The sequence below is a fragment of the Ictalurus furcatus genome, chromosome 23, assembly GCF_023375685.1.
Source record: "Ictalurus furcatus strain D&B chromosome 23, Billie_1.0, whole genome shotgun sequence".
NCBI classification, from domain to species: domain Eukaryota; kingdom Metazoa; phylum Chordata; class Actinopteri; order Siluriformes; family Ictaluridae; genus Ictalurus; species Ictalurus furcatus.
In genome coordinates this window covers 17,205,015-17,220,042 of record NC_071277.1, presented here as the reverse complement: position 1 = coordinate 17,220,042, position 15,028 = coordinate 17,205,015, and the positions used below count along the sequence as shown (strand labels likewise).

General features: G+C 39.3%; 1 protein-coding gene across 3 annotated transcripts; it reads left to right on the top strand.

The window, feature by feature from the left end:
* Nucleotides 1-616: 616 nt before the first annotated feature.
* dhdds (dehydrodolichyl diphosphate synthase) lies at nt 617-14,753 on the top strand. 3 transcript variants are annotated; one of them, XM_053611815.1, is made up of 9 exons: nt 617-641; nt 2,120-2,182; nt 2,589-2,705; nt 5,930-6,072; nt 6,174-6,290; nt 8,119-8,220; nt 9,628-9,742; nt 11,186-11,293; nt 12,906-14,753. In XM_053611815.1, the coding sequence occupies exons 2-9, from the start codon at nt 2,120-2,122 to the stop codon at nt 13,146-13,148; spliced, it is 1,008 nt and encodes a 335-aa protein (XP_053467790.1). In that variant the 5' UTR covers nt 617-641; the 3' UTR covers nt 13,149-14,753. The 3 variants fall into 3 exon arrangements, with proteins under 3 accessions (XP_053467790.1, XP_053467791.1, XP_053467789.1); XM_053611816.1 differs by lacking the exon at nt 617-641 and adding an exon at nt 649-932; XM_053611814.1 differs by lacking the exon at nt 617-641 and having other exon boundaries at nt 1,016-2,182.
* Nucleotides 14,754-15,028: the final 275 nt, after the last annotated feature.

The window sequence follows — 15,028 nt, the reverse complement described above, 5'->3', positions numbered from 1 at the left end:
ATTAATAATAACAACAACAACAACAACAACAACAATAATAATAATAGTAATAATAAAAAATTATAATAATAAGTGGGATGGATTAATTCATTATTATTGAATAAATAAATTATCAATCGTTCCTTATTTTATTTATTTATTTATTTATTTATTTTAGCATTTATAACCGTTCTATTGAGCATATCTTTCGTCACAGGAAAAAAACCCTACATAAAACTACTATATATAAAAAAAAATCAATATATTTATTTCTACCTCTGCGTCAACATAAAGCAAATAAAACCAAATGTGAATATTGTAGGATATTTATTAAATTTCCTGAAATATGATATTAATTCATATTAATGAAATTTTAAGAAATCATAAATAATCACGGGGGGGGGGGCGGCGACAAAAAAATAAAATAAGTACAAACAAATCAATACATTTATTTCTACTTCCTCGTGAACATAAAGCAAATTAAAACCAAAACGTGCGTATTTCAGAATATTTAATCTTAAATATTTATTCACATTTATTATAGTTATTACGATATATTATATTTTACTTCTGTTTTTGATGTCGTTCCGATTTGAAAGCACTCGTGTTTCCGGGAACGTCACTTCCGTTCAGCGCAGAAACTGACGTCACCCAACAGACAGGTTAGTGTGTGAGTGTGTGTGAGTTGGAGCTTTTGATATTTGGTTTAAAATGGCTGGGAAATGTGAAGAGTGAGTCGTGAAGCGATTCGAGTTTGTTTGAATGAAAGTCTGTGTTTTTATTTCGCCACCTTGTTGTTTGTTATGAAAATGTTTCCTGGTGTCCGGTGTCACACAAACCTTTCTGGCCTCTTCAGACATTCAGCTACACTGGAACATGTCTGCTAATGAGCCACTGATCAGCACTTAAATTATGCTTTAGTCTACTAAAGCCTGACTTGTCAGGTTTTTAAGGTATTATTGATAAGGCTGTGTCTCAATTGTGAGTGAGTGAGAGAGCGTGTGTATGTATGTATGTAAGTAAGTAAGTAAGTAAGTAAGTAAGTAAGTATGCATTCCAGTACTGAGTGTGTGTATGTATGTATGTGTGTATGTATGTATGTATGTATGTATGTGTAAGTATGCATTCCAGTGCAGTGTGTGTGTGTAAGTAAGTAAGTAAGTAAGTAAGTATGCATTCCAGTGCAGTGTGTGTGTAAGTAAGTAAGTAAGTATGCATTCCAGTGCAGTATGTGCTGGTTAGTACTATAGGATGTGATACAGGAAGTAGCCTATTCACAAGTGTCTGACACAACTGATCAGCTGTCCCTGACAACCATTACTGGTTACCAGAATGCATTGGGAATGTTTTGTTTCTGCTTCCCGAAATGTTCCGAGAGCAGGCCTTTTTTTTAGTTCCTGTTTGCTTTTCCAGGAACATTTTCTTCATGGAAATATAGTGTAAATATATGTTATGGTAAATGTTCCCATAAGATTTAAATAACTGATCCTGGATGGTTTGGAGAGTGTTCTTCTAATGTTCTGGTAAAATTAGTTAACCATCTTGCTGGGAACCTTGAATTAACCAGAGATGGTCCTGAGAACGTTCCCCTAAAATTCTGGCAACCTTTAACTGATTATAACCTGTCAGGAACATTGAACAAACCAGAGATGGTCCGGAGAACGTTCCCTTAACATTCTGGCAACCTTTAACTGATTATAACCTGTCAGGAACATTGAATAAACCAGAGATGGTCCGGAGAACGTTCCCTTAACATTCTGGCAACCTTTAACTGATTCTAATCTCTAGGGAACCTTGAACAAACCAGAGATGGTTTGGAGAACATTACCATAATGTTCTGGCACCCTTTAAATAGCATGAATCTTTTAGGAACATTAGGGGAACATCCCCTAGACCAGCATGTATGTGATACAGAATATTTATTGGTCTGGATTCGCTTTTCATTGTCTATATACAAGTTATTTTAACGTTCCTTGAATAATGCTGTCTTTATGAAATGGTCCCTAAAAAAATAACCAAGGGGAAACCACACGCTAATGTTTGGGGAAATCTTGTGTGTTTGTTGGGGTTGTATCAATCATGTTAAAATGCTTTTTGTTCCATATTAATGCTCTTATTTAAACCGCTTTCTCGCACTCAGATGTCGTGGATCCGTGAAGGAGAACTAAGTTTTCTTGAAAGGCTTTCTGCCAATATCCTAAAGGTGACTCTTTTTTTTTTCTTTTTCTTTTCTTGTATTATCCTTCAGCTTCTGGTCGTGTAATGGGAATTATCCCTCTTATTAGTCAGTCAGTGCACTCAACTCACCTCGCCTGTAAGAGTCTACTCTTCTGGCTCTTAAACGATGCCTTGACATGGTTTGGTTTGTTTAGTTTAAATATACTGCTTCAATTTAGCTGTTAGTGTTTTATTGCAACATTCCAAAAAAAAAAAAAAGCATACAAACATTATAATTCAAACATTCAGCCCTTAAATGTGGGAGCAACATGTCACATTATCTGTCTAATTCTCTTCTTCTTTTTTTAATTTTTTTTTAAACATCCATTCATAACATTTCATTTCTTCTCGTGTGTTTGCATTGCCCGTGTTGAGCATTTATTTGTCCGCAGGCAGGACCGATGCCCAGACATGTGGCCTTCATCATGGACGGGAACCGACGTTATGCACGTAAGAGACACGTGGAAAGAAAGGAGGGCCATACTCAGGGCTTCGACAAGCTGGCTGAAGTGAGTTCATTTCCAACGATTCGTGCCGTAGATGAAGGTTTTATAGGAATCTCTACTAGATGTAACTATAAACAGATTAAAAAGTACAGGTCGTCATCGATTTAATAAATAAAACCACGTTAACGTTGACAAATTGCTGCCGTATACGATGAATAAAACACTTCAGGATGTGCTAGCATTGGAAAATAATCCCCTTTAGGGTAGGGTTGTCACGATACCATTAGCATATCTTACGATACTATACCAACTGAAGTATCACGATACCACTCAATATTGTGTTCATTCATAATTCAAAACCTACTAAATGAACCAAATTTACAGAAATGCATAGATTTCATAGAAAAGTTTAGACACACTCATTCTTTCTTTATTCATTTTATAATACTAAAGTCATCAAAACTCTGGAGTAACACAAATGGAACTATGGGAATCATGTTGTGAGGATAAATCCAAAATAACTCAAAATAATTTAGTATTTTAGCATCTTCAAAGTAGACACTGTTTTTGCAAAGAATTTCCAGAAATGTATTCTTGGCGTTTTCTGAACCGATTTCTTGAGGAATTTCCCTGAGATGATTTTTAAAACAGTATTAAAGGAGTTCCCACCTACGCCGGACACTTATCGGCTGCTTTTCGGAATGTTTCGCTCCGAGTCGTTCGTGTAATCAAATGTTGTTTTTTTGTAAATAAAATGTTAGTTTTCTTATAAAAGAAATTAATACGTTGGCACAATTATATTTTTGTCTACGACACCGATTTCAAACATTTAATCACACACCTTCAGATCAAAAGGTTTTTTTTACGATCATGAGAAACATTTCAGTGTTGTGTCCACAAACTTTTGACCGGCAGTGTAAATGAAAAACAGACCAACCGGATTTTCCTCTGAATGAGAATGAATAACCGCCTATTAGAAAAACTCAAGAACAATCATACAGTTGGCAGGCAAGTCATTCGATGTGCCACGTTAGATGAACAATCGATGAAATCTCTATTGTTCCCTCAAGCAATGAAATCATACAAATGGAAATTGTCCTCAGAGTACTGAGAATGAACGCAACATTTGGAATAAAGAACTTTTGGAGTTCACTTCTAAAATGATAAAATCGGGAACGTTAGCTCGCTTACTAGCAAACACGGCTAATTTCAGGGTTCGTTCAGATGCTTCGTAACGAAATTCCAGGACTTTGAAGGAATTTTAAAGCATTCTCGTTTGTTCGTTTTGTGTTCAAGCACTGTTTTCAAGTCTTATTTTATGTGATTTTTAAAGATTTTTAAAGATTGTTAAAGATTGTTAAAGATTTTAAAGAAGTTATTTAGCGATTTCATATTTGTTGACGTTTCTTTTTTTTTTTTTTTTGTAATTCTAGCACTTTTTAAGCACCACTCGATAGAAAGTGGCTATTTTCAGGGTTTTCCAGTACCTACATTTCAAAAAAGCCAAATTCAAGCACCTTGTACGAACCCTGATTTTAGTGTTCACACACAACGCTTAGAAAACGTTAGCTCTCTCGGTAGCAAACAGGAAATCTTTAAAGATTAAGGTAAAGCGTTTAGGTTAAATGAAGGGTCACTGACCGTTGCGTATTTTGCAAAAGCAGTGAGACGGGTCGTTTTAGCGAGGACAGTATTAACTGCCGCACATACATTACTTACGGTACTACCGTACTGCAGATATTACCGTAGTACCGAAAGGTAACCCGGCTTTAGGGTAACATTAACTCTGCTTCACATTGGGCAGTATCATACCACCCCATTGGCGATTAGTTTCTTATAACAGCACACCCCATGTGCGTTATTCCTTGTGGTATAACTTTAAGATGGAGTGGTTTGGGCGCTAGTATCTGTTACCAAACATGATGTCAGTTTCCTTGGTTACGGTTACGGATTCATGTCAATAATCGGTAGAGTGCGTTTGCATTGTTGTTGTGCCTGGTTGTTTTAAAAAAAAAAAAAAAAAAAAAAGACTAACCCTCTTCTCTGGGTAGTTTTCACAAAATAAAAGAACGTGGGTGTGGCCACATTTTTGAGACGTTTGTCACCCTTCAGCTTGGGTGTGAGAATTTTGAAAAGCAGTGTTTCCCGCCAAAATACCAGTTTGAGCAGTAGACAAGCGCAGATGTACGGCTGCAGAATGTTGGTTAAAATCATAATCACAATTATTTTTGCTCCATGTTGAAATCGCAGTTCTTGCAGCGCTATGAAGAATCGTTTTTTTTTTTAAATGCACTCTCTCTCTCTCTCTCTCTCTCTCTCTATATATATATATATATATTTTTTTTTTCCATCGTTTTAAATCAAGTAAAAATGAAAGATTTAACTTGAATTTGTACAAATATAATCAAACTGCTCCTCTGATCACCTTGAGTGCAAATCTTTTACCGATTCTTGTAAATACATTTATACTTAAAGTAAATACCCTGATCAGACATAACATTAAAATGTCTGCCTAATATCGTGTAGGTCCTCCTTGTGCCACCAAAACAGCTCTGACCCATTGAGGCATGGACTCCATACCTAACCCTAACCCAAGATCTCTGAAGGTGTACCGTGGTATCTGGCACTTTCCTTTAAGTCCTGTAAGTTGTGAGGTGGGGCCTCCATGGATCAGACTTGTTTGTCCAGCACGTCCCACAGACGCTCGATCGGATTGAGATCTGGGGAATTTGGAGGCCGAGTCAACACCTCGAACTCTTTGTCACATTCCTCAAACCGTTCCTGAACTATTTGTGCAGAGTTGCAGGGCGCATTATCCTGCTGAAAGAGGACACTGACATTAGGGGGAATACAGTTGCCATGAAGATGTGTACTTGATCTGCAACAATGTTTAGGTAGGTAGTAAGTGTCAAAGTAACATCCACATGAACACCCCACAAGACCTGCCGTGTTGGAGATGCTCAGACCCAGTCGTCTAGCCATCACAATTTGACCCTTGTCAAAGTCGCTTCCGATTCTTACTCTTGCTCATTTTTCCTGCGTCCAACACATCAACTTCGAGAACTGACTGTTCACTTGCTGCCTCATATATCCCACCCCTTCACATGTGCCACTGTAACGAGATAATCGATGTTAGTCCCGTCACCTGTCCGTGGTTTTAATGTTATGGCTGATCGAGAAGTAAACTTTCCGATTGATTATGTTCAGTATAGGGCAAATAATATTTATAGTTGCTACTACATACAGTATATAATGCTGTTTGTATATTCTTTGTTCCTTTTCCTCAGACGCTTCGCTGGTGTCTAAACCTGGGCATCCACGAGGTAACGGTGTATGCCTTCAGCATAGAGAACTTCAAACGCTCTAAAGAGGAAGTGGACGGCCTGATGGAGCTGGCTAAAGAGAAGTTCCTCCGGCTGTTAGAAGAGCAGTGAGTCTGGCGAAATGGACATAGTGTGTAGTAAATACTGGTCATAATACATGTGAACATATCAAGACTCCATGTGTGTGTTTTTTTTTTTAAACTTCTAGAGAGAAACTTGAGAAGCACGGCGTGTGTATTCGGGTGTTGGGAGACCTCACGTTACTGCCTGAAGATCTCCAGCGCCTCATTGCCAAATCCGTGGTTTCGACTAGAACACACAACAAGTAAGAATATAGGTGTGAATAAGAGACAGCGAGCTGAGATCATCATCAGTGCGTGCTGTTTTTATCCAGTGATAGTTGAGTAAAAAGAATGCGTTTTGGGACAATGCGAAGAAGAGCTGCTTATTATTAATAAGATCTTTTGCCTCCATGTTTTCTTACCATTGCTCGGCACATCTGAAAAACAGAAGAAGAAAACAATTAACCATCTCGTCGACCAATTATATGCTTGTATTTTATTTATTTTTTTTCTGCTTATGTATGCCTGCTAGGATTTTCTTGTTAGCAGTGGTATTGAGGCAGCCATTTTGGACAACTCACATATACATACCTGGACAAAAAGGTCACTGTTTGATTGATTGGATTTATTATTGCAGTAATTATTATGTTTCAGCCTGCAACAATTATTTTAACCCTATGTGATGCAGTGTGTAGCTTCCCGTTTCTTAAACTACCATGTAGGAAAACGTATCCCGTGGCCATGGAAAAGATGTTCTTGTGTTTCAGTTGGGGAAAATTATTGGCCTGCATCGAGCAAAGAAAACGACTAAGGAGATTGCTGAAGTCACTGGAATCGGGTTAAGAACTGTCCAGCGCGTTATTAAAACCTGGAAGGAGAGCGGTGGACCGTCAACTTCGTGGAAGAAATGTGGTCGGGGAAAATAAATCTTGAACGATTGTGATCAGAGATCTTTCAAACACTTGGTTAAGTCCCGTCGTAAAAAAAAAAAAAAAAAAAAACGACGGTAGAGCGATGTTTAATAGTGAAAGTAAGAGCATTTCTATATGCACAATGCGACGAGAACGTACAAGAAATCGACTTGTTAGTGAGGCTAATCAGATAAAAATGACTTCAATTTGCTAGGGAGCATAAAGATTAGACTGTGGAGCAATGGAAAAAGGTCACGTGGTCTAGATGAGTCCCGAGCGACCCTATTCCAAAGAGATGGGCGTGTCAGGGTAAGAAGGGAAGCACCTGTCATCCTACTGTACAAGCCTGTGGAGGTAGTGTTATGATCTGGGGTTGCTTCAATTGGTCAGGTCATGACTCAGCAACATTATGCAGCAATAAAATGAAGTCAGCTGAGTACCTGAATGTACTGAATGACCAGGTTATCCCATCAATGGATTTTTTTTCTTCTCCGACGGCACAGGCGTATTCCAGAACGACAATGCCAAGATTCATTGAGCTCAAATTGTGAAAGACTGGGTCAGAGCCAACACAGAGTCCTGACCTTGACCCCACTGAAAGTCTTTGGGACGTGCTGGAGAAGACTTTACGAAGTGGTTTGACTCTCCCTTCCTCAATACAAGATCTCGGCCAAATATTAATGCAACTCTGGAGGGAAAGAAATGTCATTACGTTGCATAAGGTTGTCGAAACAACGCCACAAAGAACGCGTGCTGCAATCAAAGCTAAAGGCGGCGCGACGAAATATTAGTGTGTGACCTTTATTTATTTATTTATTTATTTATTTATTTATTTAAAAAAATTGGCCTCCCAAAATATTGCAACGTAGACAAAAAGTTAGCCATATTTTTAAAACATTCTTAAAACTCAAATTTAACACGTAATTTCTTAAAACTCCTAGCTGATATATTTACGTAAAAGAGATTGGTTGAGATAGATAGATGGTCTATTCATCATGCCTTCATTATGCGGGAGGCATGTGTAATGGAAGACGATGCAAATTACATTCTCGTCATAACCATCCCTTTTTTTTTTCTTCTTCTTCTTTTTTTTTTTTTTAAATCTTGAAGTGAAATTCTGAAGTGTTTCAATTCACACCTTAATTGTGCTTCATTTTTTTTTATCCATCTCTCCTGATAGGTGTTTTTTGAATGTTTGCTTTGCGTATACCTCAAGATATGAAATCACAAACGCAGTCAGAGAGATGGCTTGGGGAGCCGAGCAGGGCTTCATAAAGTCCAGGTAATCTCTTCAAACCCCCTCCCCGCCCTCCCCCAAAGATCCTTACTGCGGTCCTGTATGAATAAAGATGTACTGAATTCTACAGTATATCACAGATGTTTTAATATATCATCACTTTCCCTGTGTCAGATAAACATCCCATCTCTTTCGGATGGAAGCTTAAGGACAACAGTCTTCCTTATTTCCGATAAATCCCATGTGCGTTTTGAATAACAGTAATCCCAGTGTCATTTTATACTACAGATTACTGTGGCACATGAGTATGAGAAGGTGATGTCACTGCACAGTAAGAGGCTATGCTTCCTGGTTTATGAACCGTTATAAGGCATCAACACAAGATAGCTAGCCATAGTTATCTGAATTACTTGCTCCTAGCAATCCAACCGCTTAAACTTTTTTCAAAGTCAGGGATCAAAACTAGACGGTGGAGTATAATTTTAGTTTTAGAAGTGACCGACACCAAAAGTCTTGAGTTTCAGCAGTAACACATTTCTCGCTCTCTCTCTCTCGCTCACACACATACACACTCACACATTCTCTCCCTTCTCTTGCGCTCTCTCTCTCTCTTCCTCTCCTCTCTTTCCCTGGAGGTCTCTGCCCCCCAACCCCCCCCCCCTGAACACACACACACACACACTCTTTTTCTCTCTGTCTCTCTTCTCACTGTCTCTCTTGATTTCATTCTCTCACTCTCTGTCTTGCATCCTTCTCTTTCTCTTGCTCTCTTACTGTCTCTGTTTCACTGTAGCATTCTGCCTGTCTCTCTGTCTTGCACTCTCTCCTTCCTGGTAGCTCTCTGCCTCTCATTCTCTCTTCTGTAGTTATTTATATTTCCATAGACATGCTGAAAACTTTAACAGAGAAGCTACAGTTACTGCATTAATCATATTTCTGCCTGAGGAAACCTGTAATAGCTCTCAAGCTAATTCTACTAATTACTTTTGCACTATAGGTCCAGAATCCATCTTTATTTTTAGTTATTGTTGTATACAACTCAAAAGAATAAGCACTCAAGCCAGGTATAAAATATAAGACTGGAAAAACAATACGGGAAAAGCAGGTAACATAATAAGGCGCTTATAATTAGATGAGACGGCATGTTTAAGGACACTGATTATTTTTGATTTTTTTTTGAGTTATGAGTTCCCTCTGAGCGTCGAAGGAACTTTTAAACACAATTTGAAATATCCGTTTATGTAAAGAAGTTTTTACAACGGAAATGGAGAATCGAGCGACGCCAAAATCCCTATATTGTGCTAAAATAGGTATCAAGATGTAAATGTAATATCTGTGTATGCATACTCTAAAATTGCTTTCAGTTCATTTTGCGGTCGTGTGTGTGTGTGTGTGTGTGTGTGGTTTATTTATTTATTTATTTATTTATTTATTTATTTATTTTTGTGCCAGTGATGTATCAGAAGCGCTGTTGAGTCAGTGCCTGTACACCAGCAGCTCTCCCAACCCTGATCTCCTGATTCGCACTTCTGGAGAGGTGCGCCTCAGTGACTTCCTGCTCTGGCAGGTACGGAAGCCCACAGCACCCAAACTGATTTTCCCAGATCATCTTTAAAGCTTTTCAGGAAATTCTAACAATCCTACATGGAATGCTGCAGGATGTAACTTACACTCGCTTTACCCAAGATTAGCCCCACCCACTTCACATCCAATTTCTGTACTTCTGGAGAGGCTCCTGAGGTTCGCTTCAGGCTCTGCATTGGTTGTTTTGCCTATAAGACCAACGAGAACCTAATTGAGCGCAATCGCAGATTTTACATCCCGTGCGGCTCACCGATTAAGCACTCGAATCCAAATTTTCGATTTGTAGGTGAAGGTAATTCACACAGGTAATAACATGACCCTACGAAGCAGCCAATAGTTCTTCTTGTCAGTGAGAGCTGCTGACATAGAGCAACCGTTGGTGAAGTGAACTGGGTGGCCGAGGAGACACACTAAAGTTGTACTGAATTAAATTTTATGCAAATGAGAAGCAAAGCGATGTGGTGAATGCCGATGTGCGTTAGGATGGTAGGACTTCATTTCCGTCTTCATTGTCTTCTTTCAGACATCCAGCTGTCATGTGGTCCAGTGATTGTTAGATGCTCAGTAAGGAATAAAACACTTGGGGGCGTTTTTTAATAGGAAAATAATGAACGACCGGTTGGTGTGACGCAAGCTGACGTGAAACGGGGTTTCTGTCATCACCCCGAAGTTGATTCTTTTCCAGTAACCAATTGCACATACCCAAGTGTTTTTATTCCTCTTATATCACAGCAGTTTAATAATGTTAAGAATTATTTGTTAAAAAAACAAAAAAAACAAAACAACGGCACGTACGTTTGGTCGAAAGTTTGCGGACACCTGACCATCACAATCCGATCCTATTCCAGACTTAACCCCCTATTGCTGTTGTTATAACCTCTACTCTTCAGGGAAGGCTTTCCACGAGATTGTGGAGCGTAGCTGTGGGGATTTACACTCATTCAGCTACAAGAGCATTAGTGAGGTCAGGCACAGGTGCTGTCGGTGTTCCAGTTCATCCCAAACGTGTTCAGTGGGGTTCAGTGCAGACCACTCGAGTTCTTCCACTCCAGCTTTGGCAAGCCATGTCTTCATGCTTTGCTCACTTTTTGCACAGGGGTACGGTCACGTACCTGTCTCTTGGTTCCAGTTAAGGGAAATCTTAATGCTAGAGTACACAGACTTCCTATATAATTGTATGTTTATAACTATGTGGGAACAGTTTGAGGAAGGACCACATATGGAAGTGATAAATAGGTGTCCACATACTTTTGGCCATGTCGTGTATGAACGGTCGTTCCTTGTTGATCAGTTCTGAGACACTTCAATCATGCTGATGTAGTTGACATGCATCTGTGTATCTACTATATATTGTTAAAATGGCTGACACTAATCGTGTCGAGGGATGACGTTACACACTCGTGTCCCCTTTTTTCTTCCCACACAGACGTCCCACTCTTGCATAGTGTTCCAGTCTGTTCTCTGGCCAGAATACTCTTTTTGGAATCTCTGTGAGGCGGTTTTACAGTACCAACTGAATTATCGCTCTATCCAGGTAAGACGTCTGCCTGTAACGTTCGGCAAGAAACTCGGGAGTGGTTGAAAAATGCAGCGTATTATTGTAAACGCACCCAGAAGGCAAGCGTTTGTTTACTTCTGAGAAACGTAAAAGACTGATGGCAGAATATGAGACAGAAATAATTTTTAAAAAAAATTTTATTACAAAGAATAATCATATTTAAATAGGGACCGATCTATTGGTTGGCCAGTGTTACTAAAGAAGGGCCAACATCTACAGTTTAGCTGTAGTAATTACGATTCTTGACCCCTTGCTTTGGCGATACAGGGAACACCTGAAAAATACAGCAGAAGCAGCGGTGAGATAAAGCACTACAGCAAAGCCAATTCTTTACAACTGAAAGGGCACGGGAAGTGAAAGGCCAGAAATGAATATTTCTCGTAGTAGTTACTTTCACACAAGCAGCTATTTATGGTTTATGCTGTTCACACGGAGGCATCTCACCCAACAACGTTCTTTTAGCGGTGAAATTCTGTTTGTTTGTTTGTTTGTTTGTCTTTCTTTACTTGCTAGGGTTTTCGTGTTAGCAATGTCGGCACATCTGTTAATGTTTCACTTGATGTCATGGGCATTGACCGATAAATAAAATAGGTCATCTTGTTTATAGATTACATCTTGACTTTCTGTAATTTTTCAAAGATAAACCAAATCTCATAGTGTATATGAACTCTAACATTATAAGGGCAGCCATATTGGACCACAATGGACCATTGTGCTTTCTTTGATATTTTGGCACAATTTGGTATCATTTCATCTCCTAGGCTCCTCCTCCTCCTCCCAAAATGTGAGGGCGGAGCTTTACCTAACAGTTGGAAATTATGCAGATGATAATGTGGTTCCATTTGGAAGTTACAGTGACGCTTGAAAGTTTAGCGTTTTCTATATTCCCGCATAAATATGACTTAAAACATCATCAGACGTTCACATAAGGACTTGAATTTCCTCCATTTGTACTCAATCTGTCTGACTGTGGATTGGTGGAGTGAGTCCAAACTCCTTTAGAGATGGTTTTTCCAGCCTGATGAGTATCAACAACTCTCTTTCTGAGGTCCTCAGAACTCTCCTTTTGTTCGTGCCATGATACACTTCCACAAACACATGTTGTGAAGATCAGACCCTGATGGATCCCTGTTCTTTAAATAAAACAGGGCGCTCACTCAAACCTGATTGTCATCCCATTGATTGAAAACACCCGAGAGGTTCACATACTTTTGCCGCTCACAGATAAATGATCCAATATTACATGTCTCAATAAGTAAATGACCTTATTGAGTATAATAAGTATAATATTTTTTTTTGTTTAATTGGGTTCTCTTTGTCTACTCTTAGTATTTGTGTGAAAATCTGATAATGTTTTAGGTCATATTTTTACAGAAATATAGAAACTTCACAGGGGTTCACAAACTTTCAAGCACCACGGTAGGTTTCTAAATATGGACTGTCTTAGCTGTTTGGAAATGACATTTTTTTGGCGAAGGATGTCGTGAAGTGAATATATAAAAAAAATAAAAATAAAAAATTGAGTGAGCTCTTTCACTCAAGACATCGTGGCCACTAAATGTACGTATGGTATTATGTTATGTTATAGAAAGCGCGGGAGCTACACAGAGAGGCTGAAGCGGCGCAGCAGCTGGAGTGTGATCGCTCGTGTGTAGCCGAACTTCTTCAGCAGGGTGGAAATGGCAAACCCGTGGACGCCCGCTCCCGTCATGCAGCACTTCTGAGCTACACGGCCAGCCGAGAGGAGAGAGTGCGCCGCTTCCTCGGCGCCCTTCAGCAGAAAAGAGACACTTTCTTTGAGCATTTGAGCAGCCCGACTGCTGTCGCTTAAGCGTCGGTTGTTAGAAATGATCCAGTCTTAGAGCGCTTTAACTGCTTCCAACACGTTTGATTCGGTTTGCCGGCTAATTCCGAACCCCTTGAGTTTAATCGGTTGTCAGATCAAGGAAGCACTGTGTAGGGCTGTGGTGCTGGATACAACATGGCTGCCTGAGGATGTGGTCCTAAAGCCATGAGAATGAAAAGATTTTTATATTTACTAATTTGTATATAGCTTCAATGATAATGATGGTGTACCCCGTTTTATGGGGAAGTGAGCTATTTATAGTTGTCTCAAAAATGATTGTAGCCACGTGAAACTATTTCAACGTCTGTTTCCACGTCTTTGAGGTGTGCGAGTTACCAAATGTGTAGCTCTAAAAGGTCATGCGTGAGCTGTGTCTCAAATCACATACTAGAGCATACGAATATGAACAAAATGTAATACGGGTTTTTTTAAAAATGGATAACGTTGTGTATTTGTAGTGCGCAACAGTTTTCTTTTGCACTAAGCTATCCCATTGTGTACCACAGAAGCACAAGGACTTGTAGCAGACAACAACATGGCCACCAATCACGGCTGTTTGTCTATGGTCCAGCTTTTGCCTCTATCTCAAAACTGCTAGAGGGACATTCTGTCATTTCTGGGGGGGGGAACCCTTCACAAGCCTTTTCTTTGCCCCTCCTCCCAACTCACTTCATCCTCGTGCTGAGATTACATATAACTCTTGTTGAGTTGCTTTCCAATAAACAGGGGCATAGTCGGGAGTCCAAAAGAGCTTAATTGGCCATGGCATACTATCTCTCAGCTGTCAATCAGCAACGCTAGCAAATCGTGGGCGTCTGTGCGCTCGTGTATACGGAAAAGGGCAGATAACGCTTTCCTCCGAGTGTGTTCCCCTGCCCTGTGATGCAGCAGGAGCAGCAGTTTGAAAAGATGCAGCAGTTTCACTTACGTCAGAAGAAGTATGTATTATCTTTTGTCGTCTCTGGTTGATAGATGCCATGTGACTGAGGAGAGCTAGCTAGTTGGTGGGAACTGGCCGAATGAACGAAATGGGAAAAGATGGCGTAAACCAAAGAAAAAGAAAAATGGACAAAAGTTTGGAGGGGGGGTGCAGATTTTCCAGGACAAAACATTCAAGCACAAGCCTTAAAGAAATAAGCTAGTCCGATCCACTGCATGTCAATGTTGCAAATCACAGTTTGTCTAGTATAGTACAGTTGAGCTGACACGATTAAGACAGATCTAGAAACACTTTTAAATATTAAAATGAAAAACAATGTTGGTTAAGTTACCTAGTTAACTTGAATCTTTGACCTTTAAATTAATACACCGTTCATGAGCCCACTTAAAAAGTATGATCTACAAGCTAATCTTTTAGATTACTACAAAGTATATACTGTATACTATTTGTGATTTGAGACACAACTATTGACCAAGTTCACTGGACACCACGGTTACACCATTAGTGGAACTTTTGCTTAGTGATTTACTAAGCAAACCAGTGCTGCCACGTCCTCAAAGGGCTGAAGACTCTGAACTGCTCGAGAGTACTGTGACCACATGTGTATTTAAAGCGGATGTCTTACTAAATAAAAGATTTTAAAAGATGAATTTTTGACGACTTTGCAATTTACTTCACTAGGTTCTTAAAAATCTGGAAAAGTATAGAATTTAAAAAGGCACTGAAAGAATTATAGATATTCAAAGAAATTCTGTCTAACATGCTTACAAGAAAACTAGCAATAAAATTTAGAACGTTTATGAAAACAATTGGAGAAACCTTTACATAGTCTGAGTTTTTCCACAAGGAATGTAAATTGAGCCGTGACAGGAAAGGAAGGTTTTGTAGTCCTAGTGAACACAGATGTCTTCACATTTGCATCGGG

Coding starts and splice junctions, on each gene's coding strand:
- dhdds (XM_053611814.1), top strand. CDS start 2,087: ATGCTCTTATTTAAACCGCTTTCTCGCACTCAGATGTCGTGGATCCGT. Junction 2,706..5,929: donor GCTTCGACAAGCTGGCTGAA/GTGAGTTCATTT, acceptor CCTTTTCCTCAG/ACGCTTCGCTGGTGTCTAAA. Junction 9,743..11,185: donor GTGACTTCCTGCTCTGGCAG/GTACGGAAGCCC, acceptor CTTCCCACACAG/ACGTCCCACTCTTGCATAGT.